General features: G+C 45.7%; 1 protein-coding gene across 5 annotated transcripts in view; it reads right to left on the bottom strand.

Annotated features, from left to right (window-relative positions):
• Positions 1-14,541, bottom strand: part of SMOC1 (SPARC related modular calcium binding 1) — a 133,215-nt gene extending 118,674 nt beyond the window's left edge. For all 5 annotated transcript variants that reach the window (XM_086749466.1, XM_086749467.1, XM_086749470.1 and 2 more), the window contains exon 1: positions 14,345-14,541. In XM_086749466.1, the coding sequence (XP_086605592.1) occupies positions 14,345-14,449 (105 nt within the window). In that variant the 5' untranslated portion in view covers positions 14,450-14,541. The remainder of the gene's footprint in view (positions 1-14,344) is intronic.
• Between the last annotated feature and the right edge of the window lie 515 nt (positions 14,542-15,056).

Raw genomic sequence — 15,056 nt, 5'->3', positions numbered from 1 at the left:
TCACTGTCTGAAAGCAGTAGGTCCAACTAAAAACTGTTCAAGCTGAGCAGCCTCTGCATACAGCACTAGATTTAACATAGATGTTGCCCTATAATATGTCTAGAAAGATTCCCAAGAGCCAGCTGTACATTCTAACCATCATCAGCTGATAACAAGATCACACTGGCTACCATCAACTTCCTCTCCAGCAAATACCCAAGACAGAGGCATGTCTCTCCCTAAAATAAGGGGAAACTTCCTGGTGCTTTCCCTTCACTTCAGGGATCTGGAGCTCCAAGTCAATTGCTCAAGATGAATAAAAAGCAAGACAGCAGCTTGACAATAGTTTCAGTTAAAGAACTGATATTGCAACCCAGCAACTGTTTTATCAGCAAAAATAAGGAGCTGAGGAACAAGGAAGAAGAAAGTACTCCCTACTCTCTGGGAAAGATTCTTCCTCAAACCCTGTCCCCTGCCTATTTTAGGTTTCCTTTATTCAGAGCCATCAAATCCTGGTTGCAATTTAGTACAGGGCATTAACTAAGCAAGATTCATCAGTGTCAGCATTTATAAATGCTATCTTCAGTGAGAATCTGGTTGAACCCACTACTGACTTCACTCAGATGCTTTGTGTAAACAGTACCTAGCACTGGTGTCAATCATTTCACAACAAAACATGCCAAGAGAATCTTGTGTTTTTACATCAGCACCTGCTAGTGAAACAAAAGCCACTACCAAGTCCCACTAAAGCAATTTTAGATAAGTATGGTTCTACCCATCTGAACACTGGCACGAGATTTAACGATATTATCTCTTCTCACTTGATCCTAATTGTTTGCCTTAGGAAATGCATGGATATGCATGAACATTGGTCTGCCATACAGTGAAGAGTTGACATGTTTGGCTTAGGTTGTTTGTGGTAATCCCTAGGTTTGCTTTCTAATAAATACTAACCAGAGTCAAGCCAAAATAACTCTTTGTCCTCTTAATCTAGGCGACCTCATCACGTCTATCATCAGACTTCCGGCACTTCCTGACTGTAACTGCTTGTATGCTCCATGGTTTCATGCAAGGTGAAGACAAGGAAAGAGAAGTGAAAGTAATCTTTAGCTTTCGCTCTGACATGCTGCACTTAATCACTGCATTGAAAGGTTGGTTACATCTCTACACCTGAGACAAGTTATCAAAGCTAAACTGAAGGAAAACATGTCAGGTGGAAAATGCATGTGCAGTTTAACTTGATTCACTTGCCTCAGTGATTTCCAAAGAAAAGCACAAATTCCTGAAGTTGAACTCACCTTTGGCAGGAGGAAGGCTTTGGGCAGGGTTCAGCAAGAGCTATCAAGTTCAGAACTGTTCTCCCACTCTCCTTCCCCTGCCTGAGCAGAAGCGCACATAGGGAGTACACATCTTGGAGGGTGCAGAACAGAGTTTGACAAGAGTCTTGACATAAGGAAATAACTAGTCAGAAGCTTTTCATCTATCGCTGTTCTCAAGGTGACACTACCAGTGGGCAGGGTAACTTGGAAGTAGGTATAGTGGAGGATCCTCACTTAAGGTCAGATGTGGACATTTTCTTAACAAAAGCAATAAGAGCTAAAAGTTGCATGGGACATCTAAGAAGGTATCAGGTTTCACGGGAAGAACAGTTACTGTGGTAAGTTAGCCACCTTTTTTAATACAGGGAAAAAGAGATACACCTTTGGAACGCAATATTCTTTGCTACAGAGAAAAACCTGCTGACAGTTGAAATTAGACTATTTGGGACTGTCATTCACTCAACAGCACAAGTGTTGCCTGTTGTTTTTAAAGTTTCAATTAAAATCAAATCATTCTCTATGCAAATTGCATGGGATTTTCCTAGTGAACTCTTCCCATCTATTCTGGGGCTCCTGGAGGCGGGAAGTCCCTGAGTTATGTGAAGCAATTGTGGAAGATAAACTAAGAAAAGCTTCACATCAGCAGAACTGGAAGCAAATCTTGGAGACTCTTAGAGTTCCAACAGGAAACTTAAAAACTTAGTTTACTTCTGACACTCACCAGCTATTCAAGCCAGATCAGAGACTCAAGTCTTCACGCTCAAAATGTACTTGTTATACAACTGGATCAATTCCAGAGATGTTGAGAGGCAAGTTTTAAGAATGCTCAAATTTACTCAAGTGTGGAAGATTTCTTCCTCTCATTCAGTCAAATTTCAGCACCAAAAAAAAACCCTAGTGTTCTAGGAAACATACTGAGTTTTTCTGAAGTTAACTCTACAGGCAAAACTTAATTTGGAAGTTGGGACTAACTTTTTTTTTAATTTCTTTCATGCAAGAACCACACACACAGAAGCCAGGACAGCATCTAGGGTAAGAGTTAACATAGCTACACATTATAGTTGTTCATATACCAACAGATTTTACCAAACAGAGCAGATGAGTTAAGGTGCTTTGTCCTATGGGTGCCTTTACATCTCAAGTAGAAATCTGCAAACCATACACTGCAGTGTGTTGATGAGCAACAGCTAGCTTCTGTTCCAATGCTGCTGCCAAAATGCTTCAGGTAAAGCAGCACTTTTGTAGTAAAGAAAAGCTCAACTTCTTTCTGTTCCCAATCCAGCTAATTTGGAACTCCTTTAGGTATCTTCAGTTCAGAATAAAAATCCTGAAGTTTAGTTTCACTGACAACTGAGGACAAGGACAAGAAAAGCATCAGCAGCCCTAGTTTCACACTGATTGCTTCCCACTCCCCATCCTATTCACCCTCAAGAGGTACCTATATTAGTGACAACATGGCAAAAATTTAACTTGACTAGTTATTTAAAGCTCCATCAGCCACCTAAAATGTAATCCTGATTTTCAAGGTGTACATAACTGATAGGTGAGCTGTGACGTTCAAGAGAGTTCCTGCAGTTAGATTTTAACAACCTGAAGTTTTAAGAAAGGTAGTAGCTTAAGTGACAGCTCAAGTCCAGGAGAATACAAATGTCTTCTGCCAACATACTTGTTACTTCAGGGGAACTGAGGAGAAGACAAAACCCAGCAGCCTTGGAAAACTTAGTTTTCAACAGCTACAGCCAGTAACATCCTGACTACTTTGGAGCCAACTGGCCTGCCTCAATGCAAGAGTCTAATTTATAAAAGAAAACCACCACCAAGTTAGAGCATAAAACACTTCAAGTTCACTACGAAGAGAATGCTCAGCTCCCTAGGAGTTCCTGAAGATGAGCATACAAAAAAAAATAAATTCGGGCTGACATACTTCTAGACAATGGGGTTTAGCCATCATTAATACACTATCACCAGCAAAGTATGTTTATGTCTACTTCATAAACATCTGTGGAAATTGCAGCTACTACTCCTACAGTTCAAGTTTAAACTAGGAAGAGTAAAGTGAGCACAAGATCAGTTACTGGTACTGAGAGAACATCCTGCCTTGATGCAGAATATCACTGGCTCTACCGAGCACCTAACAAGCTAAAGTCTACAGAAAACAGCTTTGACTTTCAATCCTGCACCTAAGGGTACGATTCCTGCTCCTAAAAATACTGGCTGTACCTGTGTAATAGTAAAGAAGGAAAGAAAAATTAATAGCAAATTCCTTCAATGTTTACCCCATTACGGAAAGCATGAGCCACTCACCAGGTAGCACAGCCACCAGCCACCACTGAAATACCTTCTTCCACCATTTGGTATTGTCTGTTCGTATATGCAGCAGCCAGTTTGCCACCACTTCAGATTTTCTGTATAAAGCTGCAGAACAGCATCTCTAGAGTAACCTGAGGCCTTTATGTACAGCAGCCAGAAGCACCCTTCTCTTATCAAGTAGTACACCCGTGCAGTGTACTTAAGATATCTTATCCCACGGCAACCGCTTTCAGAGCTAAATTAAAGCTCTAGCAGGACAGATTTCTACATCTAGCAGTTTTCAGGAGTATTTCAGATGCATTGCATCTAATGGAGGGCAAACAGCACCAACAGCTGCAGCACTGAGAATCCAATTGGCTATAATTTACTACACAACAGCAGGAAGATACTGCAGCAGTGCTGCATTACTGCCCCTTACACCAGATCCCTTACCTGACAGAACTCCAAAGCCTTAGAGGTAGACATTGGTATTGTTTTTAAGTTAAAAGAGTGGAGCAAGTCCTTCTAGATTTACATATTTTCCTATTAAGACACAGAAAAGGAAACAAGTGAAGTTAATCTCATGAACAGACCTGTTCATTTTTTATATATATATATATATATATACATATCAGTCTTTTCTGGACTTCCACCTTGGAAGTATTTTGCTTCCACTAAAACTGAGAAACATACACATTAAAACTCACCTTTCCCTTACAAGTTTGGAGCAGATGATCCTCTAGTGTTCCAGATACATACGCATTTTTCAAAGGTACTTTTATGCACAGCTTATCTACTTTTGCCACAATTGCCTGCTCACTTTTAATAACAGAAGAATAAGCCAAATGCAAAACTTCAGGCAGAAGCCAACAACAGTAACCACCATTCTGTGTGGTAACTAGACCTAAATCAGAAGTAGCTACTTGGTTCCAACAGAAACCCCTTTATCTGGCCAGAATCCACAAACTCCAACTCATTTAATATCCTCCAATTGGAAATTAAACCCAAGAGTTTCTGGCTTTTTAGTTCTTAACTTGCACCTCGTTCCACTAAGTATTTGTTTAGGCCTAAGCATAGATTGCATGTAAATCCACTTCAAAGAAATGGGAAGGGAAATGGTTTGATGTACCAGCTAGAGTAGGCTCTTTAATCTTCATGCTACTCAAGGGAGTCTATGCTGCAACAAAAGATTATCATCCTATCTGCTTCTGACTAGCATGTATCTGGTACACACAGAAGATCTAGAGATAGTGTACATCGGGATCTTTCCTAGACATGTGTCCCTGTTGTGCATTAAAGACATGTGTCCCTGTTGTGCATTAAAGGATACCAATACTTTCACCAGGTGTTTTCACCTCAGGATGCCTCCTTATCTATTTGATTCCTGGCTCACTCCCCCTCTATACCAGAGATAGCCACACTGCTGCTTCTGCAGCCCAAGGAGCAGCCATGAGTCCACTCAGTTCCATGGTGACCACAGAACATAAGATACTTACCTCTACATTAAGGCTGCATTGGATTGTTTTAGTTTGCTGGCGTGTCAAACCCTAAAGTACTAGAATTACAACTGAAGGATCAGATGATTTTGTATTTCACGTGCTCCGTATAACCAAAGAAAATTCTTAACCCAGTATTCTGGAACTCCACAAGAGTATAGAAGCAGCACTATCCCATGCATCACAACAAACCTAAGTATAGCAGCTAACCTAGCGGACTTTTATCAGAAGGCAGATTATGGCTTCCCCATGCAATTTAAGTGATTGATCTCAGTCATGGAACATGGACGAGAACAGGGATTGACAACATTTTCCACATTCTTTCTAGTCTGTGACCCAGCTAATGGTGAGTACTGGTAGCCAAGAGAAACTCTGAAACAGAATCTGCCCACTAAGTGTTTGGAACCTCTCCTCCCTTTTTGAAGATCAGCACTTCCCTCTGGATATGATTCCAACTATCATTAACTGGACCAGCAGCCAAGAAAAACCTCTGAAAAGCAAGTTCTTTCATCTGTCCTACCTCTCCATCTTCCTTATTCCTACGCACCTTCCCTTCCATTTCCTATGATTTTTTTCTATTATAAGCTCACCCATGAGAAAGCCCTCACCTTTACCACCCCCTCAACCCCAGCTTCAATCAAATGTCTCAGTGGCACAGAACAGCAGGCTGCTTTCACTCTGAAAAGGGTGAAATTACATTTTTTCACTTTGCCATAGGACTCAGAATAGGGAAAACTCATGTTAGGCCAATGGTCTTACAGCAGTGGATCAAATTTAACTTGAGACTGACAAGGGCTGCCATGTAGCCTACTGAGCCAGTCTCAATAGATTCAGTCTATGCCCTGCACAGAAAGAATGCTGCATGCAGACAGCCTGCTTCTTTCCCCATAGCCACTCCAAGTCAAGGTGTTTGGGGCAAGACAAATCAGTTTACAAGAACGATAGCACATGGTCTGGGTCTGTACTGAAGTACTGAGCAGTGTGGTACTCTGCGGCACTTATGCATGTGCTACTGTCCTGCTCACCTTCATTCACATTCTTCATCCAGAGGCAGGAATTGCTGCTTTGGAACTCCAGCTCCAGCCCAGGAGAGGAGTCTGCATGCCCATGACAGAGCAAGTTATCTGCCTACACCCACCAGTTTCTGTATGGCTTCCTCCACCTGCATGGAAGAGCCTCCCAGCAGCACTGGTGGGTCTAGGCTTTGCTGCCAGACTTTAAAGGCTGGCTCAGGGTATTGCCAAGTAATGATGCAGCCTCTGTTCATACAGTAACTAGTGTTACTCTCCCATCTCTAGGCACAGGTGCTTCCCCTCAAGGTCTAAGTTTGCTCTCATTTCACACCTACCACTCACCTCCCCACTGCATAGCTACGTGCCACTCCAAATGAGAACACCTGTCAGTGGGCCCTCAAAAGCAGCTGGCTCAGCCACAAGCCAGTGGGAGGCAAAAATGCACAAACCTAACATGCAGGCATGTCCTCCCAAGCAGGCTACAGCTGAGAGATGGCCAGGGAAGAGTCTGACAGTGCAGCCAGCTGAGGCTTACGGGGGCCTCTAGGCCACTGCTCTGAGGACAGAAGCACAATTGCCCCAGAGAAGCCAGCAAGATAAACATCTGGCAGGACAGCCTTACACCAAGGCTGTTACTCCAGGCTGCCGCTGGCACCTTAGCATCATCCAGTCAGGCCCAGGCCAGTCTTAGAGGCTACCTTAGAAGGGTCATGCACACTAGAATGAATCCCTCCATAAGCCAAAGCCCTCCATTTTCTCCAACACCCTTCCCTATGCTGTAGGGACCATGCTTCTAGCATGTAGGCCTCTTGGACAGCACAGGCTTCCCTCAGAGCAATTCGTGTAGAAGAACATAACCATGTTTGTCTCCTCAATTTTGTAAGGAATAGCATTTGAGAGTGGGCAGGCCTGCTATACAAGGCAATGTTTTCCTGAAATGAACAGATGATTCTTCTCTAACACTCATTAATATTGCTAACACCATCCTACAGTGTTACTGCAGCATCCCACAGGAGTCTAAGTTGCATCAGGAGGCTACTGTGATAAGGAGAAAAAACATCCAAGACAGGAGCCATGAGCCTGATCTCAAGGTAAGGCCTCATCCTAAGAGAGCTGACTGCTCTCAGGCTGAAGACCTACACAAGGTCACATACAAAGAGTTCCTTTGTATGGCAAGTTTTTTCACTGCCCCAAGTGCAAGCTTTACACCATGGCCTGACTAGCTGTGCTTTCCTGTAGTTCCTCTCCTACAGCTACAATGCCTCCCAAAAAAAAAAAAGGGGGGTAGAATTGCATTTTGAGTCATCACCATAAGGGTTTTGGTGCCAGAATACTCCCTCCCCACAGCAATGGCAGCCTTCAGTGCCGGGGCAAGAACTTCACAAATGAAAGAGCTTCTCAAACAAGCATAGGGGAAGCTTAGAGTCAAGGCCTGCTGGGCCACAAAGCCCATGGATGGTATGTCAGCAGCGGAGACCCTGTGGCAGCTGCTGGGGGGCTCTGACAGGAACCCATCACTGTCACACAGGAGGCCGAGCATGACAGTCAGCACAGCAGCCTTCAGGGACTGGCTTCAGTTTCACCTGCACAGCCTCCGCATTTAGCTTTTCATGGGAGCATGAAGCTTATTGTGTAACCCTGAACTGTGCTGGCAGATGTGCCAGCCCCAGAAGAACTGGGGATTCAGCAGCCAAGTAGGAGACAAATGGGGGTTTGTTTGTTTGGGTTTTTTTGACATAGTAATGTCGCAATTAGTTTGAGATGGGAGGATAAGAACATCTAAGATATTTAAACAGCAATATTAATATTTTAGAGCTACTATACCACTGAAATGAGGTTTACAGTTATCTTACCAATTGCTTCAGGCCATCTGGAAATGAAAGAAGCCAAGAGAGCATCTGCTCAGCACTGATGGCAGTGAAGATTACCTTAGCACATCACTAGTGCTAGAAACTTTAAAACCAGTCCAAGAGGTTATCATTGTAGGTGTTCCACCAGCTACAGAGCTTGCTGCCACCACCAGCAGAAATACGTAAGCAGTTTCTTTTTCTGTATCAAATCTTTTGGTGGCCAAAAATCTGCCATTAGCAGCAGAGGTTTATTAACATGACTGAAATATTCTCACAGCCAACTCAGAAGCTCAGGCAGTTAAAACACCAGTTCTAAGACTACACACAGAGCAAGTTGGATCCTACAGTGTTTTCTTGTTTAGAACATGACCTGTTGTTCCACCACCAATATATTGAAGGCAATCTTTTAATACTTCCCCATACAAGAATTAATCCTGTTCCTCAACTGTCGTAGTTCAGCCCCGATCGGGACCAGACTACGCAGTCTCTCTCACTCCCCCCACCCTCCGAGAAAATAGGGGGAGATGATATAAGAAAAACGGCTCGAGGTTTGAGATAAGGACAGGGAGAAAATCCTTAAAGTTACCGTCACGGGCAAAACAGACTCGACTTAGGGAAAAACACTCATTTATTTCCAAAACTAGCAGGAGAATGAGACAGGGAACAAGATAACCTCCCCACACCCCTCCCTCTTCCCAGGCTTAACATTATCTCTACTACCTTCCCCCCACCCCAAGCGGCACAGGGGGGAAAAGGGAATGGGGGTCGCAGTCAGTTCATCACGCGTTGTTTTACACCACTGTGTCATCGTCAGGGAAGAACTCCTCGCATTCCTCCCCTGCTCCAGCATGGGGTCCCTCCCACGGGCCACAGTCCTCCATGAAACTGCTCCGGCATGGGTCATCTCTTCCACGGGGCACAGTCCCTCTAGAACAGCTGTCCCAGCGGGCCCTCCACGGGCCACAGCCTCCTTCAGGCCTCCACCTGCTCCGGCGTGGGGTCCTCCACAGGCTACAGGTGGATCTCTGCTCTTCCATGGACCTCCATGGGCTGCAGGGGGACAACCTGCTCCACCATGGTCTTCACCACGAGTTGCAGAGGAATCTTGGCCAGGAGCCGCATTACTCCTCCCCCTCCTTCTTCACTGACCTTGGTGTCTGCAGCTGTTCCTCACAACAGGCTGGCAGACGCCTCTCAGGATCCTTTTTACATCTTATTCACTTCAACTGCTCATCTCCTCTCCACTTCTTGCAGCCAGGCTGGGCCGAGTTGGGCCCAGTCGGCTGCCTGGCGAGAGGCCAGAGGGTGAGGCCTGCAAGGCTTGCACCTGCAAGGGCCACAAGGCTCGCGCCTCCCCCTCTCTGCCCCCCGCTCAGCTGCTTCACATCTCTACTCTTTTTTTATTTTCTGTTTTCCCCTTCTTAAATACATTACCGCAGAGGCATTATCACGGGACATTCTGCTACCAATTGGCTCGGCCTTGGCCAGCAGCGGGTCCACCCTAGGCCCGGCCGAGTCCACTGAACAAAGGGGAGCGACTTCTAGCAGCTTCCTACAGAAGCTACCACCTTAGGCCCCCCCCTCACTAACAAAACCAGAACACTCAACACAGCTGCATAATGTATGAAAAATCAGATCAGTTTCTTTGGTCCACATCAAGGAATTCAGCTGTCTAACATTAAAGATCTAAATAGGAATAAGGAAAGGGAGAAATAATTAGCATCACTGTATACACAATTAGAGCTTCCACTTAGGCAAGAACATCCCTCACCCAACCAAAACAGAGTACCTGTAACCAAAAGCTATTTGCCATAGAGTAACAGATCTGTCCTGTCAGGGGGTGTTTTTCTAAAGACTTGGATTTGGGTTTTTATTTCTCCATTAAAATCAGTCTCTCCAACAGTGAGGAAATCTAAGTCATTAAAGTGCTTCTGTTGTTGCTTATCAGTGTAGACCTTTGCAGTGCAGAGTGATGATTACACTCAAACCAAGAAACAAATTCAGTCATTAAAACTTATCCTAACTTTCACTCTTCTATTCTAGATCTCCTTCATATGGAGCCCTTTGCTTTTGTTGTGGTTTAACTATAGTCAGCAACTGGGGGGGAGAGAACCACAACTTGTGGGTTGAGATAAAGACAGTTTGCTAGAATAGCAAAGGAAAATATAATAATAATAAAAAACAATAGGAATAATAATAATTTTAAAACCAAATTATACACAAATTCCTCACCACCCAACAAACCTGATGAGCGATACAGCCCATCACAAGCAGCATTCACGGACTAGGGAAAAAAAAATAATAACCAACTGTAAAAGATCCTGGATCAATTCCAAACAGTGAGATAAAAAAAAAAAAAAAGAGACAGCCCACCTCCACTTAAGTACTGTTCTAGCTGTATCGCTCCCAGCTTCCTGCACCTGCACATTAGCAAGACCTGGGAAGCCAGACAGTGACCTTGGTCTCTTTAGCAACAACTCCTGACATCAGTGTGTTTATCAGCATTCTTCACACACAAAATCCAAAATAGTCAGCTACTGAGAGGACTCAGCCAAAACCAGGACAGCTTTATATTTAACATATGTCCTTTTCTAATTTCTTCCCACCATGATGAACACAGTTTCCCTAATTTTAGCAGAACATGCCTAAAGACACCTGCTTTGTGGAGCCTCCGCAGGAGGGCTGCCATGAGAACACAGAGAACACAGGCTGCTTGGTACAAGCTGCAATCCTGCGTGCTCCTCCAGAGAAAATGGAAAAGCTGCAGGAGCCTTTTCAGCACTTTTTATTGAGGTTCTTATTTGGGGTTCCAACAAGTAGCCAGCTGCAGCAGGGAATTCCCATTGCTCTGTGGCACTCCAGTTTATGCACTGGAATCTGTGGGTATCTTTGTAGTTTTACTACCTATCTTCCCTTTACAACAGCACTGAACTGGAAGGTCCCCCTCATCTCCATCCAGCATGCCTTTCAATGAGGGAAATGGCATGTTTTCATGCATGAAACTAGACAGTTATAGTGACTGCCCTGCCTTTCCCTCCTATTTCTTTGTACTCTGCAGTCACTCTGAGGTACAGATTCCTGATCTTCCAGAAATACAGGCCCAGTCCTAGGACAGCTTTTGCCTGCTGCAGTCATGTTCTGCTCCTTCTGCAAGCACCCACCATTTTCCTGTGCTAGTATTTGTCATTACCGCCACTGACAGTTCTCTGCCAAAAATGGAGCAAGTTCATAATGGTCAGGCATTATACCCAAAAAACAGAGGGGGGCTACTCAGATCTATCTTTCTAAACTAGAAACACAAAGGTCACAATTTATTGTCCAGACAAGAGAAAACAGAGCTTTGTGGCAGAATCTATTTAATCTGCTAGGAAAGAGTACTGCTCAAATGCACCGCACAGTAGGAGATGCAAGAGCCAGCCCAGTCAAGCTCCCCATGTACCACTCTGGGGTCAAGGAGGAGAAACAGCAAGACCTGGCTTGTCACACAGCTCCAGATTTCATGCCAGCAGAGAGAAAGAGGCACACAGGAAGGGAATATGTATAGAAAGTAAAGCCTTATCTCTTTCCAGAAGGCAACATCCCTCAGACAGACATTTTCCAAGTTTATTAGTTAATTCATCGCTTCCACAGTGATCTTCAGACCTACAAGAGCAGAAATGATCAAGTAATTGTGTAACACAGCAGAAGCTTTTCTGGAGTACATCAAGTGAGGAATCAAGTCACACAACAGCCGTGGGCTCCCAAGTTATTTCTAGGACACCTAAGATATTACACTTACTATGGGGCTTCACTTTGGAGTTATTCATTTTCAGTGGCCCACAGCATACACACAAAAGCCAGATATTTCCTACAGGTCATTGACACTTTCCAAGTCTAAGGGATTCATATCACTACTTATAGTTTTACTACAACAGGAAAGAACAAGCTTTATAGAACATATTTTGAAAGCCAGAAGTACCTGAGCAGGCCAGTAGATACTAGCTGCACTTGTAATTTACCTTGGTATTCAAGTAATCATCTTGAACTTACTTCAGTCAAAATTTTGATCCCTTATTGGTACAAGAGATGTAAATATACCAATTTCTCTTCAATACCCTTAGTTTTTCATAATTTTCTTGAAACAGTAGCAAGTCATACTCCTCTGTCCATATATTCAGTGCTGTGCTGGCTCCCTAGCTTAGCAGCAACACTACTGTACGAAGAGGGAAATGCAAGGAGAAAGATCAAGAACGTGCTTCAAGCAATGAATGAGCTGCTGCTCATTTAAATTAATTGAGTAGGATTAAAAATTGTGATTCACCTTTAAAAGCATTTCAGCTTGCAAATAATGTTGTTCTAGTTCTTACCATACAGGAAAATAAAGTGTGAAAGGGTAACTATCGCATCTAGCAATTTATCATCTACAGGATCAGACCCCAGAACTGCAACACTGATCCACCTCCCCCCCCACTCCAGTTCAGGGAGGGTTCCTGACAGGAATATGCTCTTGATCACAAGTCAGTGTGAGAAACACTGGTGTAACTTGGTAATCATCATTTAAAAAAATGAGTAATAAAGACTTTTCTTGTGTACATTGGAATCTAAAGTATGGCACCTTTATACTAATGCCAGCTTTACTGGCAATGTCTAATCACTAGAAGAGATGAAGCTCAGGGGCTTATCATACCCATCAATGTGGTTGCCAATGAGTAAAGCAAACTCCCCACCTCCACATGCACTTAAGCATGACACTTACAAGAGTGAGAAGACAGGCTTCATGAGTTAAACATCCTGAAAGTTCACAGCCTCCCATTTAAGAGCTCATAAATTAAACTTTAAGAAGTTAAAACTTTAGGGCACATCTTTCTACAGAACTGTAGACATTGGTGCTCACAGCGGATATTCTCCCCCAGTCACAAAGGGAAAAATAGCAAAGTCAGAGAAATAGCAAAGTCAGTTCACTTACTTCAAGCGAAAAGTAAATCAGTAGTCCTTTGTATTTGATTTTCCACTCTCCTGAAGTAGCTCCCATTCCAAAGACGACACAGCACAGGGAGCAATTAAACTGCCTTGTAAAGTGCAGTATGTAAAAATGGCATATATGGAAACTGTTTGATAGGCAGGCTCATTGCGCAATTACACACTGCCATCAGGATATTTTATTTTGCTCTTTTTTCAATTGCTCTTCATTAAGGTACTTAGATACCGGTGCTGATGAAGGGCCCTAGTCATCCAGCCAGACTCATACTTATCACCTCAAAGCTCCTCTCTGTTTGGCAGCACTCTAATTTTGAGGTTTATGCTTAATATTGGGTAATACAGACACACACATAAGCACCCCTATGTTTCCCCATCTTTCAAAATAGGTCTCGAAGAATTTATGGCACACACTCCTTCTGATCTGCCACGTTCTCACAGCCACTGTTACACATCTGGCCGTAAAAGAGGCTACATGGCACAGCTGAACACAAGGACACCAGTGCAGCCAGTACACTTCCCACAGCTCTGAGAAGCATTTAATAGCCATCATGGTCAAACAGCCCTTCTATTAAAAAAACTAGAACATTGCACTGAAGTCCCTTATTGTTATACTTCGGCTCAGTAGGGATTCCAAAGACTCCTGGTCTTGCCTAACCATGGTGTAAGTTAATTAGGTACTACATTTCATAGCATTTCAGAATGATGGGTCAAGAATGCACGTGGTCAATGCATCCACTGCAGAGAGATGGAGTTTTTCCACTTACCCAGAGCCGTGCTTTTATTGCAGCGCTGGCTGAAGAACAGCTACTGTTTTGCAGCTTTATAATTGAAAGCTCTCATGCCACTCGGTAGCGGTGCTGCAGTGGTAACGTTAGCTCACTGGGAGGACCATATTTAGAAAAGACGTTGGGTTCTCCCCCAGAGCAATGCAATAGTTGGGTAAGTGAAATTAACAGCCCCAATAAGAGTCAAACATTGTCAGATTAAAAAAACAAAGCCAGACTCCTACGGGGAGAAGCCTGGGCTGAAAGCATCCAGCTTTATTGCAGGGATTCGTTTAATCCCTACTCGGGAACATTAAAAAAAAGAAAAGTCCTAAAGCTGTGTGCTAGGAACAGCGGCTACGCTAAACACGAGATGAGCAACCTAAAAACGCAGCCCGCCAGCCTCTCCCCCTGCCCCTTCTTTTTCGGCCATAAGCACCAACAACTTCACACTTCGCACACTCAGCCGGTACCCGGTTTAACGAGGGGGGGAGGCCCCCGCCAGGGTCCGCGCCGGCGGGGAGCGGAGCCGGGAGGCGCTGGGGTCCCGCCGCGGGGCGGGGGGCACGGGGGCTTCACCTGCGGCGCTGCCAGGGCGCGGCGGGCACGGCAACCTGCCGCCGCGGCGGGGCGGGAGAAGGGCAGTCCCGCCGCCGGGGCGGCGACTTCACTTACCCGGGGCCCCGTGGCTCGGTGGCCGCCACCCTGAGGCAGATGCACCAGCAGCAGCGCCAGCAGGAGCGGGCGACCCCCCGCGCTGCGCCAGGCCCGCGGCACCATCGTCCCTCGGAGGAGCGGCGGCGGGACGGCAGGGCTCTGCGGCTCTCCCGGGCTGCTCTCCCGGGCGGCCGCCCCTCAGCCCGGCAGCGATGTCTCCGTCGGCAGCCGAGTCTGCTCCCTCCCGCCGCAGCAGGTTACCCGGCTCGGCCATGGGGATGCCCGTTATAAAGCCGCGGCGGGGCGGGGCCGGGCGGCACTGACTGCGGTATGCACCTATCGCAGCGCGGCTGCTGCCTGCTACAGCCAATGGCGAGGAGGCAAGGCCCTCCGCCCCGCCCCTCCCCGCCGCCACCGCCTCTCCCGAGCGTGAGGCGGGCGGCGCAGGTTGGCCTCGGGCGGCGCGGTGCTGCCGGCGACCCGGAGAGGAGTGAGGGGCGGGCTCCTTCCCGTGCCGGCAGCACCCGCAGCGGCCGGCTCTCGCCGGGGGGCTGCCGGGTTGGGCCGCTCGCCCTCTCTGCCCGCCCCAAACCCTGTTGGGCAGCCCCGGCCCCGCGGCGGCGGCTGGGCCTGGCGGTGGCAGTGACGGCTGAGCCGTGCGGTCAGGTCGGGCCAGTGAGCGAGTAAACTTGGGGTAGGAAATTAATTACCTCATGGTCCCCACGCTGTT

This window comes from Chlamydotis macqueenii, chromosome 5 (assembly GCF_036417535.1).
Source record: "Chlamydotis macqueenii isolate bChlMac1 chromosome 5, bChlMac1.mat, whole genome shotgun sequence".
Lineage (NCBI taxonomy): Eukaryota > Metazoa > Chordata > Aves > Otidiformes > Otididae > Chlamydotis > Chlamydotis macqueenii.
Note: the sequence above shows the minus strand (reverse complement) of the source record. Positions and strands in the feature narration are given on the sequence as shown.